This window comes from Nicotiana tabacum, chromosome 3 (genome assembly GCF_000715075.1).
Source record: "Nicotiana tabacum cultivar K326 chromosome 3, ASM71507v2, whole genome shotgun sequence".
In the NCBI taxonomy this organism is placed as follows: domain Eukaryota; kingdom Viridiplantae; phylum Streptophyta; class Magnoliopsida; order Solanales; family Solanaceae; genus Nicotiana; species Nicotiana tabacum.
Genome location: NC_134082.1, coordinates 4,107,735 through 4,127,454, shown reverse-complemented (window position 1 = coordinate 4,127,454; position 19,720 = coordinate 4,107,735). Strand labels below are relative to the sequence as shown.

Genomic DNA, 19,720 nt, shown 5'->3' with positions numbered 1-19,720 from the left:
TAACTTGTTTTTATTGCATGCCTTTGCATTAGTTCTGGTATATTTCATATATTCGAAATAATCAAGTAAAGTTATGTTTCTTTTGTTTGTAAGAGAAAAGTCATACAACTATTTCTATAGAACTCATAAGGTTACTTAACTAGATTTTGTGAAGGGAAAATGTCCAAATTTGCCCATCTACTTTCAAATATTGTCTGCATCTAACCTTCGTTATGCTATTCGGCCAAATTTGCCCCTACTGTTATACTATCTGGCCAAATTTATACGTGTCATCAGTAGACTTTTAAAAATTACCCCTCAGTCCGTCAGGTGACCTAGAATCTCTCAAATCATTTTAATTAAGTCATTTATTCTTCTTCTTGATCCAGTATTTTCGAAATAGTTGGCATTTACCTGCTTTCTTAATCGGAAAAAAAGAGAAATATTAAAATAATTCAATGGTTAGTAAAAAAAGTATAGTAAATTGAAAAATCTAAATTATGTAGCTTGTCTAAATTCCAAAAGTATTTACAACACCCCAACTTTAATGAATTCGTTGCACCAAAGGTTGGACGTTGCAAGTATTAAGGATAGAAGTTGAAGTTCCTTGAAGACTTTACATTGTCGAATTCAACTTTACTTTAATCAAATGTCTACCCATTGTGCACTCTTAAGTTAGTTGATCAAACTCTATACTAATTAGACAACAACAAAATAAATATATATTCGAATATATACATGTACATACATGATGAGCAACTGCATATAATACACAATAAATAGACCCCATAAATTCTACTGTGGGTATATGGTTGAAATATAAATAAAATTTTAAACCAATTCCAAACTCATTATCACAAGAAGAGAAGTGGGTGCAATAGTAACTAAAAGTATAAATGAATAATTTATATAGTCTAATCAATAGTAATTTCTGAAAATAGTGGAGCAAGAAGAACAACAAGTGATTTAAATAAAAGAAAATTGGGAGATTTTGGATTACCTAACAGATCAAGGGGTAAGTTTAAAAAGTTTGTAGATGGTAGGGTAAGTTTGGCCGGATAGTATAACGCTAGAGGTAAATTTGGACGGATAGAATAACAGAAGTTCAATGTAGACAATATCCGAAAGTAGAGGGATGTATTTGGCCATTTCCCCTTTTGTAAATCTTTTGATTGCCAAATATCTATTTTACCATCTAAATTATCAAAATTTATCTTTTTTTGATCCTTTAAATCTTTTATATATTATGACTTTTTTCTTTTTACTGTATCTATATATTATGGACTTGCCTATAGAATAAATAAATTTATTGGTAAAGTAAACAGAGGAAAAAATAGTTTTCAAGTATATATAATGTTTGAACAAAAATAATTGACCAAAGTTTTCAAGTATATATAATGTATGTTATAAATATGTTTTTATTTTAAATAATTATTTTTTTATATTACATGCATAGAATATATCCTTTAAAGTATTTATTTTCTTTCATTCTTATTTAAATAAATTATTGAGTTTTTGTTGTTATTATCAAAATTATTGAAACGAACAAATTATTCTAATTAATTATTTTACTCATATCAATTATTTTATTCATCAATTTCAGGTGCTTAAACTCTTAATTATAATTCAAACATAATTTTAATATAATATTTATGCGATTTGAAAATGCTCATATAAATAAGGTACCCGTGCAATTCGCGTACGTTAAAAACTAATTAGATAATCGTTTAAATAGATGGGTAAAGAGATGGAGTTAGTTTCTCTAATTAGATAATCGTTTAAATAAATGGGTGGAGGGATGGAGTTCATTTTTTTTTAGCATGTGACAGACCGGATCAAATTCGTTATAAAATCAGCATCTGAATTATAATTTACCCGGTGCAAAGTACAAACGATGTTGCATTAATCTCAAAAAATTGTCAAAATAGTCCGGGCTAGCCAGTTTTCGGATTGGTTATTGAAAAATAGTCGACGTTTATCAAGTCATTGAAAAATAGCCACTATTTTGCTGCAACAGCGACCGATCCAGCATAATATACTGGAGTTCAGTACACCTGTGTATGAACTTCCAGTATATTATGCTGACCGGTATACTTTGCTGGCTCGAGTATAATATAATGGAGTTTCAGTATACTTTGCTGGAACTCCAGTATAATTAAGGCTAGCATGTGGGCCGGTTAGGCCCGACCCAGGCTCGCGAGCCTATATGGGTATGTGGGCCTAAACGGGCCTAACCGTTTAAGCCCGGGACCAGGAGAGGTGGGCCTGCTAAGTGGGCCGGTTCTGTTATGAAGCCCGTTTGGGCCCGGGACCTGGTGCTAAGTGGGTCGGTTCAACCAGTCCTAAACAGGCTCAAACGGGCCCAACGACTATTTTTTTTAAATATGGTCGTTGGCCTGCAAAAATAGCAGTTTGGGCTTTGTAAAATAGCCGTTTAACCCCCCCTCCCCTCCCCCTCCCCCCTCCCCCCAACCTTTGTTTTAATCCCAAACTTTTTATAATTACACATTTTCTCTATTTTCAACTATAAATACCCCTCATTCTTTCATTTTTCTCACAAAATCATCAATCTCTCTATAATTTTCTTCTATAATTGGTTACATTATTGTTGCAATTTGTGTGAAAAATTGTGAAGTTGGTGAATTGAAGTGTTCAAGTCTGCAAGTCTTCAATGATAATTAGGTTTTTAACAAGTTGTTCGTCAATTCGATAAACTCGTTCCAACTCTTTAGTTTTAATATTATAGTTTTGTTTGTTTTATTTACTTTGTATAATTATAATTAAGATGTCCTATTCCTTAAAAAAAATATTTAGTAAAAATAAGGGAAAATCCAGGAGTGGTGAATCTAGTGGTCAATCTATTCCTCCTCTAATTCCCCGAGCTCCCTTACCCAAACCTCATAATCGCCCTCCACCTGCTCCTATTCTTGATAGTGATAATATTTTATTACAATTTACTGAGAGTCAATATATGCATAATGTTGGAGGTGGTGAACACTTAAATCATGAATATATGAATTCTCTTTATGGTAATCCAACTATTGATGAAGAAGATGAGCATGAAATAGATTTGGATGAAACGCAACCGGATGATGATACACCCACTAATCCTGTTGCTGAAGTTAACCAAACTAATCCAAATGATGCCCCGTCTGACCCTTCTTACTACCCCTACTTTTTCTAGACAAACTTCTAAACGGGCCAAAACATCTCTTGTTTGGCCATTTTTTATTCAAATAAGAGAAAAAAATAAAGCTAAATGTAAAACTTGTGGCAAAGAGTTAGCTTTTAACTATGTTACTCGCGGGGAGGGGGGAGTTTGAGGAGACACATAATGATACACCCTCAAGATAAAGTTAAATATTATCAAATGAAAGCTGCGGCCGGGGGGACAAGTCTACCTAGTCAGCCTGACCCTAGTATCGGGTCAAATCAATTTCAACCGGGAATTAACATTGTTACTAGTGGTATTTTATATTATGACCCAAGAAAAGATAAGGAAAAAATGGCAAAAATGGTTACTTTTATGTGCTTACCTTATAGTTTTCCTTCTAACCCTCACTTTGTGCATTATATTAGAAGAGTTTTTAATCCTATTTATAAAGGATGGCCTCGCACAACTGTAAAGAGCGATATTTATAAATATAAGCAGAAATATGAACAATATTTGCGCTATTTATTTACTCATATTAATTGTCGTGTTGTTATTACTACTGATATTGGTAGAAGTGGTAATGACTATGATTATCTTACTTTACCAGTCATTGGATTGATGGGGATTGGATAATGCAAAAGCGCATTATTGCTTATAGAATAATTAATTCACGTCACACAAGACAATTTATTTCTAGCGCGATTACGGATATTTGTAGATATTTTTGCGTTAGTGATAAAATAATATTAATTTCTATGGATAATGCTACTAGTAATACTAATGTTGTAGCCTTGCTTACCACTACACTAAATCCTGCATTTAGTAATATTTTTCATGTTAGATGTATTTGTCATATTTACCATTTAATTGTGGGTGACGCTATGAGAATTTTAAATGTTGAAATTAAAAAGGTTAAAATGGCTCTTCACTGGCTTTTTATTCAAACCATAGAAGTAGACTTAAAGAATATTTTAAAAAATGCGATGAATTTGGCCTAAGAGAAAGAAAGGTTCCTAAACCTTGTCCAACTAGATGGAATTACATGTATGAAAGTTTAGTTGTTGCATATGAATATAGAAACCTCATAAACTCAACGTTTAATGCTCATGTAAGTGATGATGATGAGCACCTTATAAATGCGGATTGGGCTAATGTTAAAATGCTTGTAGATTTTTTAGAAAAAAATTCATATTGCTACAAATGAATTTTTTGGGCAATATTATCCTACTATTTCTAACTGTTTAGTTTATCTTGCAGAACTTGCTAATTTGTTTGCTTATTTTTTAAAGGGTAGAGAAATTTATAAACTTGCTATTGATTCTATGAGAAAGTTATTCCCCCTATTTATGGTGTTGCTGCCTTGTTAAATCCTACTATGAAATTAGGAGGTCCTCAATATTGGTATCAATCTATTTACCATGATTTAATACTTGAAGATGAGGAGTTGTCTAGACTTTCGGACGCACAAGCCTCAATTAAAATAAATGCTCAAACTATTTATGCTAGACCAAATGTTCCAACTCCTTCTTCTTCTAATTCTCAATCATCTAAAAGAACTGCGGGAGAAAGAGCACTTACTGCTTGGGCCGGGTTTAGGGGTTCTCAAGGTTCTAGTACTAGTGATTGTTCACAACTAAATGAGCTTGAAGTTTATTTATCACAGGGAATTGAGGAAGTGAATCCCGACAGCTCCTTTAATATTTTGGAATGGTAGAAGGACAAAGAAAAACACTTTTCGATTCTTTCAATGATGACCCGAGACATTTTAACCATTCAAGCTTCAACAGTGGCATCGAAGGGCGCTTTTAGTCAAGCAAGACTTCAACTCGGTGATTATAGAGCGTCTATGAGGGAGAGCTTGGAAAAATCAGTACTTTTTAGAGATTGGATCCGTTCGGAACGAAGAAATTTTGGACTTGCTGAATCACAATCAAAGGTAGACGAAGCTTACGAAGAAATGCTAGCTGAACTTACGGGGGATGCAGCTTTGCCCGGAAGCGGTGATGAACAAGCTTCTTTTCCGCCACCACCAACGGAAGTTCCTCCGAACCTTGAAGGATTTATGAAATTTGTAAGAGATACAATGTAAAATTAATATGTAACTTGTATTTTGGCACATCTTGATTAGTTTCTTTTTCTTCTCAATTGTGGTATTAGCACATTGGTTGTGCTCATTCCATTGGAGGTGGGGGGGGGGGGGGAGGACTAAGAAAGATTGGGCCATGTTTTGTTAATGTCATAATAATAAAAATTATAACACATTCCTTTGAATATCTCTTTACAATATTTTGTGTTTTAAATTTGAATTAAAAAATTTTAAGTCACAACTATATAAATATAATTTACAAGAAATTGCCTTATATAAAATATCTAAAAAGAAAATAGGCGAGGCCCATTTAGGCCCACATAGGCTCGGGACCGACCCACTTAGCCCGGGACCATTAGTTCGTGGTCCCAGTTCCGGTCCGGTTCCTACCAATAGCCCACGAAGCCCGCGCCCACATAGGACCCAGCCCACGAAGCCCGGGCCCATTAGGACCGACCCAAGAGGCCCGTTTAGGCACGGGTCAGGCCCATTTGCCAACCTTAAATATAATATACTAGAGTTCCAGCAAAGTATACTGGAACTCTAGTATATTATACTAGAGTTCCAGTATATTATGTTGTAGTATTTTCTGGATTTTGAATAGTGTTTTCGTTCATATTTATCTTTACATGAAAAATGGCTAAATTTCGATGACTTTTGAAACTGTAGCTATTTTTGAATGACCACTTGTAAATTTGACTATTTTTAAATTTCTCCCAAAAAATTCTCAAACTCGATTATCTCTTTAAGTTATTGGGTCGTCGCGACTAAGAAAACATTAATATAACTTGGAGTCTTAAACTGCAAACTGTTGGAGAATAAAGTGGGAAACACAAAAAAAAAAATCAATATTACAGAATGTGCAAGTAGTACACATATATATGCTCCTCCTTCTCTCTAGGATTTTCTGTGAATAGTGCCACCACCACTATTCACGCCCCATAACTCCGGCGTCCGGCAAGGTAAGATCGTAAGATTGGTCTCAAAAGAACCCCCTTGTCTTAGAGAACAATCCCCAATTGTTTTCATCCTCAAATTCATAACCAATCTTTACATATCTTAATTTCTCCGGATTTTAGCTTCATTTGATGTTCTTCGCGTCATTTATGTGATGTTTTGACCAGCCATGGCTGCCTTCGTCTCTCCCCAGCTCCAAGCTGTGGGAGAGCCACATCAAGTACCTGTAAAGAATGTTCAAAATGATAGCACACATAATTCATACGCTGCCCAGTTGTATCAACCAAAAGTAGCAACAACATCGAATCAAAAAATCTTGAAACATATTGAAGTTATTCATGGAGTTCCAACAATTCAATTCTCAATGGAAGAAAGGATGGAATTTGCAAAGGAGAAAGGTTTGCATCAAGCTATTGTAGTGAAACTTTCTTCGAACTCTCCATATTTATCCGCATTGAGAAGTTTATTGCCAAAAATTTTTGGCATCAAAGGACATGCTTTAATCGGGCAACTTGCACCAAGGCAGTTGCTCATTAGGGTCGATCAACATGACGACTTCGTCAATTCACTTGCAAGGTCAGTTAACTACTTTAAATACAATGGTAGGGAGCACCAAATCAGAACATTCCCATGGTCTATTGGATTTAATGTAAATGAGGAAACAACAAAGGCAGTGGTTTGGATTTCATTGCCTAATCTGCCAACTGAGTTGTTTGCAATGAAGGCTTTGTTATTTATCGCTTCAGCAGTTGGCAAACCAATAGCCATTGACAAAGCAACTCAGACCAAGTCGCGTCCTAGTACTGCAAGGGTGAAGGTTATCCTTGATTTGATGGATAAAATCCCTGATAAAATAAAGTTGCAATTTCTGGACAAACAAATGGGCAGGATGGTTGAAGTTTTTCAAGAGTTTGTTTATGATAATTTGTCATTATATTGCAACCATTGTAAACACCAAGGACATGATGAAAAAACATGTCGACATTTGAATGAAATGGCATCTGGAAGCAGGGCAGGTGAAGGAGATACTGTCGTGCACAATGAAGATCAGCTAAAGGATAATGAAGGTCAATCAGTTAAGAAATTTCAAGGGGATTTGAGGCAATTGCTTGATGCAAAAAGAAGAATGCCTGTTATGACTGTGGCTGCAGGTGTACAAAATGTTGTAATTAGAATTGATAAAATCCCAGTTGAAGCAGGTAGACAAGCTGAAACCTTATGCACGGATTCAGAGGTTGTACCATTTGATGTACAAACTGGTAGAGATACACAGGCAAATAGTGTTGCAACGAGGCAATTTCAACTTGGTTTGCAAAAACATGTTGGTGCATTTCAGAATGAAAAAACAGTTGTGTTGAATGCTACTACTGTGCATGATAAAGGTCCTCCTAAGCCTTCACGTGATGTCCCTGCTAAAACAGCATTGGCAAGGATTTTCAATGCTGTGAATCCAATTGTGCAAGCATACGACAATTTGGCTTTTTCTAATGCTACAACTGTTTTGTCAACTAATGAAGGCCCAAAGGATGCTGTTGAACCTGGGCTGATGGATGACAGTACTTTAGACGCAGCTGTTCAAGCACTCTTTGCCAAGAATACAGTAACAGTTGTGTCAAAAGATGCAAATTTAATGGAAGCTGCTGATCGAGATGCTTCTATTGTTTCGAAGTTGGATGACACTGCTGGCGATGATCGTGGAGATGCTAAAGTTAAAAATTTAAAGGCTACTGTTGCATTGAAGGGAGCTAGTGATCGAGATGCTGTTGGGGTTGCTGAACCAACAGCTGATCGAGCAATCAATGCCAAGAATCATGGAACAAATGTGTTTGTAGGACAGAAATCTGGAATTGAAGCACCTATTATATGTTCAAATGTGGGGGCTACTGTTGCATTGAACACAACTGGTTATCGAGCTACTATGGGGGATCCTAAAACTAATGTTGCAGCTGATATTGTTGGAAGATTATCAGGTCTTAAGGCTACAATCATACATGTTGAGGGGCAGGTGTCGAATACTCCAAGGCAAAATGCTGCAGTTCCATGCAACTCAGATACAAAGACCAAAAACTGGGCAGTGGTGAATAAATCGACAAACAAGAAGCAAGCTACATGTGCGCAAAATCAGGTTGTTCCATCAAATGTTATTGGGGTCTTGAACTCTTTTGATGCTTTGGTGAATGAAGGTGAGCATGTTATGAAGGAGGGTGAAAATAGGGAGCAACAGATGGATGATGACACACGATCAATAGTTGGAAAAACCAGCTCTACAGGTAGTGGGAAACAGCAGATAAATGCAAAGGACGTAGGTGCTCGACTTGAGATTGCAACTGTTGATAATCACTCTGCTATGCTGACGAACACAACTTCAAAAAATGGGCAACCAAAAGCCCCAGGCAGTAACACACAGCAGCAAACTTTCACAAACACAGGTGATCGAATAATTATTTCGAAGGACATTGTTCCTGTTGATGCGCAAAAGGCATAAACACACAGCTCCAATGCTCCTAAGTTGCATTTTTCCAATCCTAATGTAGAAAATATAATCAAGGATGCCCGATATGAAATGATGATGAAGCCTACTTTGTTGAAACAACCGTTGGCAACCTTGAACATCTCCGTATATGATATCCCTTCTCAATCTGTGGAGTCGTTTGGGAAATTTGAAGGTGAATCTGGGCAGCTTATGTTGTCAACGGGGAATAACAACGAGGTTATACAAACAAACGTGAGGCTTAAGGCTATTAAATCCAAACTGTGGCAAGATCAATGAGAGGAAGATGAAGAGGAGGACTGGGGCGATGGAGTAGGAGAGTGCAGGTGAGGAGCTTCTAGATAAGTCAAAGTCTCATGGGAAAATTGCAACAGTCCCTACGAGCAAATTAAACCTCCATGCTACTGCATTTGTTCCCAGAATGTCTCCTAGTGCTGCAATTCCAATTGCTCTAACTGGAATTTTGCCTTAAGATGTAGCAACTTCTTCCAAGCGGCTTACTATAGGTGCTAACATAAGTTCCCCAACTACAAGTCCAAGTCAAGCTGCAACAGCAGGTACAAGGCAGTCTGTTAAAGCTGCACATCCTACAGCTGATCGAGCAAAATCTGGGCAGCAGCAACTGATGAACACTAAACCAGTTATTTCAGAGGAGGAGAGAAAGCTTTTGGAAGCTATGGTAAGTTCCATACCTGTAAATCCTATTACATCTAGCACAGGTCTTGTAGGTAGGAATAACAACAAATTACAACACACTGAACAACAACAAAGTAAGGCAATGGTGACAATTGGAGAATATGCCTTGGTGTCACTACATACGATTCAATATGAACCACAACCTGTGAATTTAGGGAGAGATTTTTTTGAACAAGGAGAAGAAGATGCAATGCTACAACAGTGCAGAGAAGACGCGGCAAGAAAAGGGGATTTATCACCATTGCATAGTGAAAAAAGTTGCAAATCTCATACAAGGAAAAATAGTTGGGATGACAAGGTTAGTGATTTTTTAAATGCTAGGCGACCTCCAATGAGAGTTGCCAAACAAAAGAAGGCCGCCCCAACTGCATCTACAAAGTCCAATCGTTCAAAAAAGAAATCATGAATTTTGAATACATCTTGAAGAATTGGGGTTGTGATGAAAAAGAATTACAAATTGAAGAATTTACAAGTTTGGACAAGAAGGGACAACATTGTATTTCCTTCATCATTTTATTCTACCATATATTAGTATAATCATTTGTAATATCATCACAGAGTATGTTATAAATTCTGTGATGATCAATGAATATTTGGTACTTTCTAGTTCTTTTTTTTACATGCATGCTAGTAGGTGAGGTTTTTTATGCCTCAATAGGATTAGTAAGGTAAGGTTTAGCCCGGTTTGTGTTGCCTTGGTCCTATGCTTTTGGAAAATATCCACACGGCTATGAGATTATATACCCTCGTGAGACTTTGCAGGCAGCTACACCATGAATCCTCTACATGAGGCTGCCATAGGCAATGTGAGGCACAGATGAGTGATTATATAGCCAAGGCATATGAGTAACAATATCGGTGCTATTGTCCCCCTTATTTGTACTTTTTCTAATTGTTGTATTTTTCTTTTCTGTTATTAATAAAAAACTAGCCCTAGACACTTGCCTAGTGGATTGCCAAAAAAATAAAAATAAAGTGGGAAACATAGTCCTAGAGTTTAGTAATTACATAGCATAGTCCTAGTGTGATTTGTTTTTATATGATGATTAATTTTTTTCTTTGGAGTCAAAGGTCAAAATTCATGAAGAGGAAAAAAAGGTCATTATGGGGTTACATGGTTTGAGTTAACCCCCCCTCCCCCCCAAGATAAGCAAACGAATTATGTCGTCTTTGTTAATTTATAAATCAAACCAAATCAATATAAAATTGGGTTTTTCAACTCTGTTTTATTTTTTCTCAAGTTGTTTTTAAACATAAAAAGCAATAATATATTAAATAAAATAAACAGTAATTACTGTACTAGTACTAACCAAGATTATTAGAGATACTATTGGAAATATGTTTCTCAAGTTTTTCCAATCACATGACTATTAGGTGTATGTCTACCTAAGGTTCTTGTCAATATACTTTGAAATTAGACTTTTTGTCCCCACCTTTATGTATATATAGTATCTTATCATAAATGATTCTTCAATAGTTAGAATTATTTTTTATTATGATAGTGACGAGATTACGTCAATGTTTTAACAATTATATGAATTTGGATTTTTGAAAGTTATAACAAAAACAAACTTAGTGTAACCCCACAACGTGGGGTTTGGGAAGAGTAATATATACGCAGATCGTATCCCTACTTTGTGAAGGTAGAAAGACTGTTTCCGATATATCCTTAACTCAAGAAAAGATGAAAAAAAGCAAAATACAACAAGCAATACCAACAACAAGAAAAGATAATAAATAACCGAAGCGAAAGAAACCAAATACTGTAAAAGTAGACATGCACGTCTTTCTACTAATCTCTACCCTAATTCTCAACCTCAAAACCCTCCACTAAAAGTTGTTTAAATAAAATAGATTAATATTTCCAATTGAATATTATCAAATATTTTTGAATAGGGACATTTAGAGTTTAAAATATCCAAAGCAGGTAAAATAAAAGAAGAATGACAGTTAAGTTCGTTAGTCTCTAAAATATAAACAAAATGCAGACAAGAAAAGAATATACGGAATTCCACATCTTTTCCGTCCAAATAGCGCCATTTTTATTGAAAATTATAGACTTATACGTGTTGTTCGTTCAAATTTTATGATGCGATTTTTAGGGTTTAGAACTTTCAACAAAATGCAACCGAGCCTCACGGTTTCATGTTTTATTTATCCCATTGGAAATTTTGCCAATTAATCTCACATTGTCGTAATTTTCTTCACAGTTGGAGAGATCTATTCATCTGTTGCAGTTAGCACCTTAACTAGTATGTTATTAGCGCATTCTAATTGAGCTCATTTTCTTCATTTTTATCAACCAATAGAGGCGAATTCAAGATTTAAAGTTGTGGCTTCTATGTCCATTTTGCTCTATGAGTGTTCGTTTCTAATTGTACTCGATTTTTTCATTTTCTATCAATCAATAGAGGCGAATTCAAGATTTAAAGTTGTGGCTTCTATGTCCATTTTGCTCTATGAGTGTTCGTTTCTAATTGTACTCGATTTTTTCATTTTCTATCAATCAATAGAGGCGAATTCAGGATTTAAAGTTGGGGTTTCTATGTCCATTTTGCTCTATGAGTGTTCGTTTCTAATTGAACTCAGATTTCTCCATTTTCTATCAATCAACAGAGACGAATTCGGGATTTAAAGTTGGGATTTCTATGTCCATTTTGCTCTATGAGTGTTCGTTTCTAATTGAACTCGATTTCTCCATTTTCTATCAATCAACAGAGGCGAATTCAGGATTTAAAGTTGGGGTTTCTATGTCCATTTTGCTCTATGAGTGTTCGTTTCTAATTGAACTCGATTTCTTCATTTTCTATCAATCAATCGACTACGCATTAGTGCCAAATTAGGTGGTCAGCTTCATAAAGACCGACTGAGAATTAAGAGTCAGCGAGTTCATAATAGGTGCAATTTATTGAATTTTATCATCATATGGGTTCACTTTATAGGGCGGATCCAGGATTTAATTAGAGTTAGTGGATTCAAAGTGAGCCCTGTCGATTAAATTGTATTATACACACAAAGACACATATATATGTAATTGCATATGTATACTTGGTCTGAGTCAAAATTAGTAGGTTCAGTTAAACTTGCCGCGAAGGGCTAGATCTAGCTTCGGTCACTTACATGAATCATCTATATCTATTTTCCTCCTTACTAAGTTGTTCATTTAAGGCAGATTATGTTAAGAAATTTTTTATCTGCTAGTTAATTTTCTTGGTTGTTATGTTTCTTGTTGGTTTGGATTGGTGTAGACTCCGCTAGAACTCTTGGACAGTGTAATGCTTGTTGAAATTTTTGCTTATGTGATACTAATACTTCTATTTGATCATATTATGGTTTCAAAGAAATTTTAGTTTTTAGTAGTCGGCGTGGCATTTTTGCTGAGTTATGTGTTTTACATGCTTCTATGGATAGGTGAAAGGGTATATGCAAGCCTTTGCAGATCCTTCCCAAAACTCTGTGTGTGTGTGTGTGTGTGTTTTGCGGTTTGGATATTCTGTATGTAAATTCTTTGAGATTAGATCAGTTTAATACTTTTGTTCATGTTCCCACCACTAGCATATAACAAACTTTTTAGTTGTGACATTAGATCGCGCCAACAAAATTTTCCAAGATGGACGAGACTGAGGAGAAGACTATCCCATTGGAGGAAGGAATGGAGTGTGTTCAGAAGGGACTCAATAAGATAAAAGTAATCTTAGAAGGAGAGCCGGAGTCCTTCAGCTCAGACGAATATGTGATGCTCTACACGTATCCTCAACATTCCTTGAGCTTAGAGTGCATGTTTTCTTTCTAAATTGTCCTTTCCCTTTCTTGTTTATATTTATCTCGTCGTCTTAATTTGTATTTCTCTCTACACAAGCAAGTATCTCCTTAATTTGAAGCATAGAACTATCTATAACATGTGTACACAGAAAGCTCCTCATGATTACTCTCAGCAGCTGTATGATAAGTACAAGGAAGCAGTTGAAGATTACATCAACACTAATGTAAGAACCTTTGGATCGAGATTTCTCTTTACTTAAACGTCATTCTAATGATACATTAGGGATTGAAACTTATTAGCTTATAGTTACATGTGTGATCCGCCAGTTATTCGCGGTAGCCTGCAGTCTGTATTTCTGTTCATGTATATTCAAATAGATGATGTATTTTTCTTCATGACTCGTGACACCAGTTCTTGGAGTAGTTTGTATTAAGTCCCGCGTTTTTTTTCATTACTTATTTGATGAGCTTCAATTTGAGTTGTATTTGGGGCATATTAGTTTCCTTGAAATATTTAAAAGGAAGGAAAAAGATAGAGAAAGTGAAGATTCTAAAGCTCATTGCTTTGCTATGCTATAGAAAATACTTACCATTTTTCATTTGCTTTGTTAGGTTTTGCCTTCTCTGAAAAAGAAGCACGATGAATTCTTGTTGAAGGAGCTTGAGAAAAGATGGGCGTCTCATAAACTTATGGTCAAGTGGCTTTTAAAGTTCTTCCATTATCTTGACAAGTTTTTTATCAAACGAGCCGAAGTCCCTGCACTTAATGAAGTTGGTCTGACTTGCTTCCGGGATCTGGTTAGATTTTGGAGTGATTATTCTGCTGTTTAATTCTTCTTCTCTAAATTACTTCTAGTATAAATACTCTTCATATCATTGCTGTGCATTCTATCCATTTTTGTGTTTGTGTAATATAGGTTTTTCAGGAGGTGAATGGCAGAGTTACAGATGCTGTGATAGCTCTGGCACGTGTCTCTTCTTCCTTTATTTGTTAGGATTTTTTCATTTTTTGGCCAATTGGCCGAAATTAATTACAGGCGCTAGCCAACATATACTAAACATATACACCAAATGTGTGTATAAAATGTATATTATACGCATATTTATACTTAATATATAAAACATATACATTTGCCGGCTATTATTTTGGAGGGAGGACCAATAATGTAAGGGTCAATGAGTTATAATTCTACGTGCTAGTATAACGTTTAATGAAATATCTTTCTTGTATCAGATTGATCTTGAACGTGAGGGTGAGAAAATCGACAGAGCTTTATTGAAGAATGTAATGGATTTATATATTGAGATGGCAAAGGGGAAGATGGAGTATTATGTTAATGACTTTGAAGAGGCTATGCTTAGAGATACTGCCTGTCATTATACTCGAAAAGCTTCAAGCTGGATTGTTGAAGATTCTTGTCCAGAATATATGCTGAAGGTATAAATGATTTTCACTAAATTGCTCGTGTATTCCTTTTTCACTAACTTTTTCACCTCAAGAAATTGCTCGTGTATTCCTTTTCCTATACCGGAACAGGTTCTAATATAATGCCTGTTCTTTGCTAATACAGGCAGAGGAGTGCTTGCAAAAAGAGAAGGATAGAGCTTCTCATTATCTGCACTCTAGCAGTGAGACAAAACTTCTGGAGGTCAGTGTTGGAGTTTAATTCTGCATTGAAATTTCAGAATATGTCTTTGATTGGATTGATTTTTCAAAGCTGAGACCAACATTTTTTGCCGCAGAAAGTGCAAAATCAGCTATTGGTTGTATATACCAATCAATTGCTTGAGAAGGAGGATTCTGGATGCCGAGCTTTGCTTAGAGATGGGAAGGTATTAAACCCCATTTTTTGCTGTTGAATGTTATGTGTTTAATTATTTTTAAGGATTTTATGTTGTATTTGACGCTCTTTCTTTTCTCCATCATACAGATTGAGGATTTATCTCGAATGTATAGCCTATACCACAAAATTCCTAAAGGAATTGAACTAGTAGCAGAAATGTTTAAGCAGGTATTTTAGTCTTCTACCCCATTTGGCTTTTTTTTTTCCCTTCCTTTTTGTCCCGATTGGAGTTAAGCAGTTTCTGATGGTACATATTTTGCAGCATGTTGCTGCCGAAGGCTTGATCGTGGTGCAACAGGCTGCAGATGCAGCAAATAACAAGGTTTGTTATCTAATAGTAACTGAAATTTGTGATTTACTTGACAATATCGTCTATTGACTTTAATCTTAGCTTCCATTAGTTCCTCTTCCATAAAGATTTATCCTTCAAAACAAGTCTTTTGACTTTAATCTTAGCTTCCATTAGTTCCTCTTCCATAAAGATTTATCCTTCAAAACACAAGTGTTCCATCTGAGTTCTTTGAGGGATGCTAGTATGCAGGATGGATCTAGGGTGTCGGCTACGGGTTCGGCCGAACCCTATAGCTTTGGTTCAAACCTTGTATTTGTCTTCAAAAATTCATTGTATATATACAAATTATTAATTTAGAACCCGGTAACTTAAAAGAATTATAATGTTGCCCATAAACTTCAAATCCTGGCCCCGCTTCTGCGTAGTATGTAAAACCAATCTAAAGTCCATGCGAGTTTTAAGTAGATGATATCAGCATCCTAATCTTAGAAAACTAAGTTTCCAAGAAATTAGAACCTGAGTAGAGTAAAAAGATTTTGCAAGAATAAGAACATATATCTGTAGGTGATTTTGCGCCATTGTTATGCTTATGGTTTCCAAGGAATGTTGTTCTGCACGGTAATTTACTAATATTTCAATTTATTAATTGTGATGTGCATGTTCTTCCTCAGGCTGAAAATTCTGGTGGTTCACATGAGCAGGTAAAATATTCATTTCTGTATTTTGATTAAAGATCCGTTTTTTGTAACCGTTAGTTGGTTCAATGATGTATCCGTCTCTTTCCACAGGACTTTGTTAAGAAGGCATTTGAGATGCATGACAAGTATATGGTGTTTGTGAAAGGCTGTTTTGCCAATAACTCTATCTTTCACAAGGTATTCTAGCTGTTGACCATTGCGCACTGATCCCTTATTTTCTGACTACTTGATACCAGTGGCGGAAATAAGTAGTATGAAGGGGTTGAACCCCCTTCCTCGGAAAATTATACTATGCAAATTGGGTAAAAATAATTTTTTTGGGGTCATATGTGAGCTGTTGAATCCCCTTGACATGAAATCTTTTAAGTATTGTAGTGGTAGAGGTTCGAAAGTTGCTTTAGATCATAGATTTAAATCCCAACTGTGACATCCTAATTTTGTTTTTGAATCCCTTTATATAAATTTCTGGTTCTGCTACTGCTTGAGACGTTATCACTATTACTTGAGATGTTTAGATAGTTATGTAAACAGTTAAATATGATATAGTAAAGTGTGCATAAAAGGAGTCGAGCATCTTGTTCATGCATTCCCCGAAAACTTCCTCATACTCGCTGATGTATAAATTCTTACTTTCATAGGCTCTGAAAGAAGCATTTGAGGTCTTCTGTAACAAAGGTGTTGCCGGTACTTCAACAGCAGAGCTCCTTGCTAATTATTGTGATAATACTCTTAAGAAAGGTGGGAGCGAAGAACTCAGTGATGATGTTATTGAGGATACATTGGATAAGGTATAGCAAAAATTTGACATCCCTTTTCAATTTTGGTGGTCAAACTACATGTTTCTGCTCTAACAATACCGTCAAAATGATTTTACATTTTATGTAGGTGGTCAAGCTTGTTACATACATCAGTGACAAAGATGTTTTCGCTGAGTTCTACAGGTTGGCATAATCATTTTAGTTGCCTGTTACATCTTTCACCATTCGGTATGTTAATTGTCTTTATTGATTGATAGGAAGAAGCTTTCTCGCCGATTGCTTTTTGATAGAAGTGCCAATGAAGATCATGAAAGGCTTATCTTATCAAAGCTAAAGCAACAATGTGGTGGACAATTTACATCCAAAATGGAGGGAATGGTGAGAATAGTGTAATGGACTTGTAATGCTTTGCCTCTTCCGTCCGTTCAAATATCTTATAAACCGAGTGGTTGGAAATTTAAAAACAGGTGACAGACTTGTCATTGGTGAAGGAAAATCAGAACCATTTTCAGGAATATATCAGCAACAACCCTGCAGCCAATCCTGGAATCGATACGACTGTCACTGTTCTTACAACTGGATTCTGGCCTAGTTATAAATCTTGTGATCTGAATCTTCCTGAGGAAATGGTATAATGTGCTTCTCTTGTTAAGTTATACGACAATTTTTTGCTGATCTGAGCTCTTCATTTTGTCCTTCGTTTGTCTCAGGCAAAAGGCGTGGAATCATTCAAGGAATTTTACACGAAAAAAACGAAACACAGGAAATTGACATGGATATTTTCGTTGGGACAATGTAACCTTAACGGAAAGTTTGAGCAGAAAACTATTGAACTAACATTGGGAACTTATCAGGTGATCAATTTGTCAAGTAGTTCCATTGCGATATCCTGGCTCGAGACTAAATATGGTTCTAGATTAATAACCTTCCTATTTTTTCAGGCTGCTGTGTTATTACTGTTTAATACTTCTGATAGATGGAGTTACTCAGACATCAAGACTCAGTTAAACTTGGCCGACGATGACCTGGTCAGAGTGCTGGCGTCCGTGTCATGTGCCAAGTATAAAATTCTTAACAAGGAGCCGAGCAGTAAAAGTGTTTCATCAACTGATCAATTTGAGTTCAACTCACAGTTCACTGACAAAATGAGGAGAATTCGGGTATAGATACTGTTTACAACTTCGCATATTTCCTAATGATGTTTCTTTGTAAAAGGTATAAGTTGGCACTTATTCTTAAAATCATGTTTTGTTTGCACCATCCAGATCCCTTTGCCTCCTGTGGATGATAGGAAAAAGATGGTTGAGGAAGTCGGAAAGGACAGACGTTATGCAATCGATGCATGTCTTCTGCGTATAATGAAAGCCAAAAAAGTTCTAATTCATCAACAGCTAATTTTGGAGTGTGTTGAGCAGTTGAGCAAAATGTTCAAGGTATGCAGCAAATTTTCAGCCATTTGTATTCATTAATGTGGTGGTTATGCTTTTCTGAGCCGAGGGTCTATTGGAAACAACCTCTCTATCCTCACAAGGTAGGGGTAAGGTCTGCGTACACATTATCCCAAGGAATGATGAAAGAAAGCAGTAGCAATAAGCAATAACAATAACAAGATAATAAGAAAACGAAGCGAAAGGAACAGTAAGCAGTAATAAAAATCTAACAATAATAGAATGCAAGACAAATAGCTTCTAGTACGTTTTATTCGAAATCAGTACGTACATGTTGACATTTCATTTACTTGCTTGCTTATAGACAAATCGAAGGGTATCGTCTTTCAATTATTCTGACAATACTTTCCTGAAACAATATTTGTTTTACTTATGTAGCCTGATGTCAAAGCAATCAAAAAGCGGATTGAAGATCTTATTACGCGAGACTACTTGGAACGAGACCTGGAGAACACGAACACGTACAAGTACATTGCCTAAAGCAATGACATGATGCAATGGCTGCTGTGACATTTACTGCCCTTTCCACTACATTGAATAACTACTGCTACTTCTTGGTCGAAAACGAGTTGTTAGTCCTAGAAGGCAAATTATTTGCAGTATCAGGTTGATAATTGTACTTTGCCTATGAGTAGGAGAAATTTGCAGTTTTAGATATAACCAACTTTCTCTAAGAAGTTAGTATAAAGATTCATACTTGCAGTCTCTGCAGTATAAATTTTTGCAGTATTACTATGTATTTACTATCTGTGGCAAAAGTGAGGTATCTTTGTATAAATTTAATGTTTTCGTTGTTGCAGTTATGCCAAATTGATTGCTTTTGTTGTCCTATCTCCAAGGTTTCAACTTTTATTTACTTTCAAAAGAAGGGTAAAATTGTAAACATTTATACTATACATTGTCCATCCTTTCTTTAGCTGAGAGTCTATCGGAAACAGTCTCTCTGGCCGCCCAGGATAGGGGTAAGGCTGCGTACATCCTACCCTCCCCAGACCCTACTTGTGGGATTACACTGGGATGTTGTTGTTGCTTTTGCTGTTCTATCTCAAGAGTTTCAACTTTTATTTACTTTAAAAAGAAGGGTAAAATTGTAAATATTTATACTATACTTTGTGTATCCTGTTTTTAAGGGCAAAATATAAATTGGTTGGTCGGACAAAACTAATTACATTCGCTAGCTAACAAGTGTATTGTATATGTATATTATAAGTATATAATACATAAAAAAAATATACATTTTATCCGCTATTATTTTTGGGAACGGCTAACAATATATATTTCTTTTTTTTTAATGCAGCGAAAAAACCATCGACCAAAAAAACATAAACACTTAGTAATCCAGTGATTAGAAGTAATTCATGTACTATGATCCTTGTATTATAACGTTTGCTTAACTTTATCGGCGAACCAAATAATCCCTTAATTTATCTGGTGGCAAGCTAGAAACGAACATGACCATATATAGTATCATGTACAGTAAATATTTGGATAATGAAAAAGGATAGAAAAGGAATGCCATATATATATTGAATAAAATAAATATTGTCAAAGGAAA

At 35.6% G+C, this 19,720-nt stretch overlaps 1 protein-coding gene across 1 annotated transcript; it reads left to right on the top strand.

Moving 5' to 3' along the window:
• Window positions 1-11,445: 11,445 nt before the first annotated feature.
• On the top strand, window positions 11,446-18,923 carry LOC142174705 (cullin-1-like). Its single transcript, XM_075240793.1, has 20 exons — window positions 11,446-11,615; window positions 12,950-13,110; window positions 13,250-13,349; window positions 13,738-13,923; window positions 14,043-14,090; window positions 14,360-14,563; window positions 14,697-14,774; window positions 14,869-14,958; window positions 15,057-15,137; window positions 15,232-15,291; window positions 15,933-15,962; window positions 16,050-16,136; window positions 16,598-16,747; window positions 16,845-16,900; window positions 16,975-17,095; window positions 17,185-17,346; window positions 17,428-17,571; window positions 17,659-17,877; window positions 17,983-18,150; window positions 18,544-18,923. Exons 2-20 carry the CDS (start codon window positions 12,974-12,976, stop codon window positions 18,643-18,645), a joined length of 2,223 nt encoding a protein of 740 aa, XP_075096894.1. The 5' UTR covers window positions 11,446-11,615; window positions 12,950-12,973; the 3' UTR covers window positions 18,646-18,923.
• The last annotated feature ends 797 nt before the right edge of the window (window positions 18,924-19,720 follow it).